A 2756-nucleotide genomic window follows, 5' to 3' on the forward strand; every position below is an offset into this window, starting at 1 on the left:
CCACCAGCTTAATAATAAAATGCAAAATTTCTCGGATGAAAACACAAGTAGTGATACAGTATGATTTGTGGCAGTCGGCTCTTAAAATTGCTATAAACACACTAATACTACTTTCTCAAAGAAAAATAAGCATAATACACACCACATATCAGGGTATTATTTGCAAGTTCACAGATCACACTTGAACCTACAGAAAACAGAGGATGCAAGAGCAGTTTAGTAAAGTGAACACTAATATTTCAAATATTGATAACGCCTTTGAAAAGCAAGTCTGGGTCTTGACTGGTAAACAGGAGACAGGTAATTCTGAACTCAAGATGTGCTGTACTAAATAAGGCTGACATTTTAAATCCTCCAAACACTAGTTAAACAGAAATGAAGAGGGAGTAAAGAGGTTAACGGATACTCACGGACTGCAGGTTGGACACAAAAATAGGAGATTGCGAGGTACTTGTATGTGCCAACGCAGGGATCAGTAAAGATTGTATGTGTCGCAAACACCTCACAACTTTCCAGTCCATTGCAGCTTTACATGTCAAAAAAAGGAGAGGTTTACATTAATCATTACTAAAGACAGTGAGGTACAGTAGAAGTTGCATACAGCATCCGTCTACCTTTTGGACACAGGAGCCAGTGCATTGGGTGAATAGCAGTTGGTGTTTTGGAGCCGTTCAGATGGACGTCCTTCAGAGCAGGTGATTTTATCTGTACGTCCATAGTTTGCAGCATTTATCTGTATCTTACCATTTTCTACATGGAGATAAAAAAAAATAATAAAAAAAGTATTGCTTATCTTTGTGATCTATTGATACTGTAGTTTTCACGTGAAAGAACACCCTTATAGGAATGCCCACCTGGAGGGCAAAACCAGGCATTGCTCCACTGACCGCCAGTTATTTTTACACGGCTTGCATTTAGTAATGTAGTAAAACGCTGATATTAAAAGGCGAAATTCAGTACACACCTTACTGATGATGCATACTTTGTGATGAGCCCCAGAGACGGATCCCTTCCAAAGACCTTGTCACCTAGACAGCCACCGGGACAAAACCACGGGAACCAGTCCTCTGCACAATCTGACTTCGTTGCAGCCTAGCATTAAACTGCTGGTTTCATCTGGCCAGAGGAGAACGGCACACTATTTCGACACACTATTTCCCCGTTTAATTCTGTAAAGCTTCTTTGACACAAACTGCATTGTAAAAAGCGCTACAATAATAATGGTGACTTGACTTGAATTTTTACAGGCAAGCAGATGAACCCAGAATACAAACAATGCGCAAAGTTACACATTAAATGGTTTCCATTAGAAAACCATTATAAAAGAAAACACGGAACCATTTAGCGCATTACGTTCATATTCCAGGCTCATCTGCTTGCCTATATAAAGTAAGCATAATCAAGGTGTGTACTGAATTTAATACATTAAGGCACTTTAAGTGTTTTTCACAACGTTTTGTCGCACTGTTTAGTGACTGAAATATAGCGGCGGGTGCATTTAATATGGCAGGGGTTCTCAAAGTCTACATTCAATGGCCCAAATCTGAATTTACATCAGCGTCAAAGGTCCGGACCGAAACAATCGGTTATTACAAAACTTGTTTTTTAATAAACTTACATAACATGCATAACAAATAAACACTAATTTAAAAAAATAATAATAAATAAAGTGCCCTTTGCATTCAAAATACTGTACATTAATAACAATTGCAAGAATGGCAAAACAGTTCATTTAAGTGTCAGCAATAGACGTTGACTAATATGGGGTTTTCTCTGGCCGATGCAGATATTTAGAAATCAGGGCAGCTGATGGCTGATATATGATGCCGATTCTTTTGTCCAATATGTTTGGCCGATTTTCTAGGGTACAAGATAGTAATAGCTAATAGTAGTTGTAGCCTAATTCATAGTAATAATACATGGCTCAAAACTTAAGCACCTTCTCAAAACAGTTCTGAAGCATGCTTTTTGTTTATGTTTGTTGAAAAACACCAGTTTCCCACAGACTTGCAAATGCAAATTAATTCTCTGCCAGCAGGAGTCGCTGTTGGAGCTGGAGATATAGCTGCTTGCCCGGTAACGCCTGTAATCAAATAAGCGCTGCTCACAAATGCTACTTTATCAGGTATTACAGGAAAGACGAAATGAAAATGACATCGAAGCTTTTTGATAGTTTTGATATAGTGGCGGGCCACCACAAATAACTCAATGTATGGGAAACACTTGGACACTGCTATAAGTCAAATGGCCGGCATAATCTAAGTAATAAAAAAAAAAATTCGAAACAAAAACCAAACCTTTCAATTAAACAAAACATCTTGCTGGACAAGTGTCTTTAACTAGGGCTTAGACTTAAAGGGGTCATAGGATGCACATTTTCCACAAGTTGATATGATTCTTTAGGGCAGGGATGGGCAACTTTGATAGTGACGAGGGCCAGCATTTTTTCTCTTTTATACCAAGGGGCCAGATTACTAATCCACGTCCACACACCTTTTACACCGTCTCACTCAACTTCCTTTTTATTGAAGGAAATTAAAGTATAACTAATGTAATTTGTTTTTAAAGATTTTATTAAGTATAAAACTTGTGCAGTTATGCTAATTCAGAAGCAAAACTTTGTTGTCAGTGGACAGAAATATTACCCGGACAAGCCAATGTAAACATTTCAATTGCATTGTCTGTAAATTTGCAACAAACAAATATACAGAGGTCCTTTTTTTATTAGTAGCCTACAGAACATTCTCAAAACAACC

The 2756-nt window shown here is 37.8% G+C and overlaps 1 protein-coding gene across 1 annotated transcript in view; it reads right to left on the minus strand.

Annotated features, from left to right (window-relative positions):
- LOC107756829 (L-rhamnose-binding lectin CSL2-like) overlaps positions 1 to 2756 on the minus strand; it is a 16811-nt gene that overhangs the window by 619 nt on the left and 13436 nt on the right. The window contains exons 7-9 of the mRNA XM_016574117.1: positions 615 to 750; positions 411 to 526; positions 143 to 187 (exon numbers count right to left, since the gene is read on the minus strand). Coding sequence (XP_016429603.1) covers positions 143 to 187; positions 411 to 526; positions 615 to 750 — 297 coding nt within the window. The remainder of the gene's footprint in view (positions 1 to 142; positions 188 to 410; positions 527 to 614; positions 751 to 2756) is intronic.

Source organism: Sinocyclocheilus rhinocerous, unplaced genomic scaffold (assembly GCF_001515625.1).
Source record: "Sinocyclocheilus rhinocerous isolate Xijiao unplaced genomic scaffold, SAMN03320098_v1.1 scaffold533, whole genome shotgun sequence".
Taxonomy (NCBI): domain Eukaryota; kingdom Metazoa; phylum Chordata; class Actinopteri; order Cypriniformes; family Cyprinidae; genus Sinocyclocheilus; species Sinocyclocheilus rhinocerous.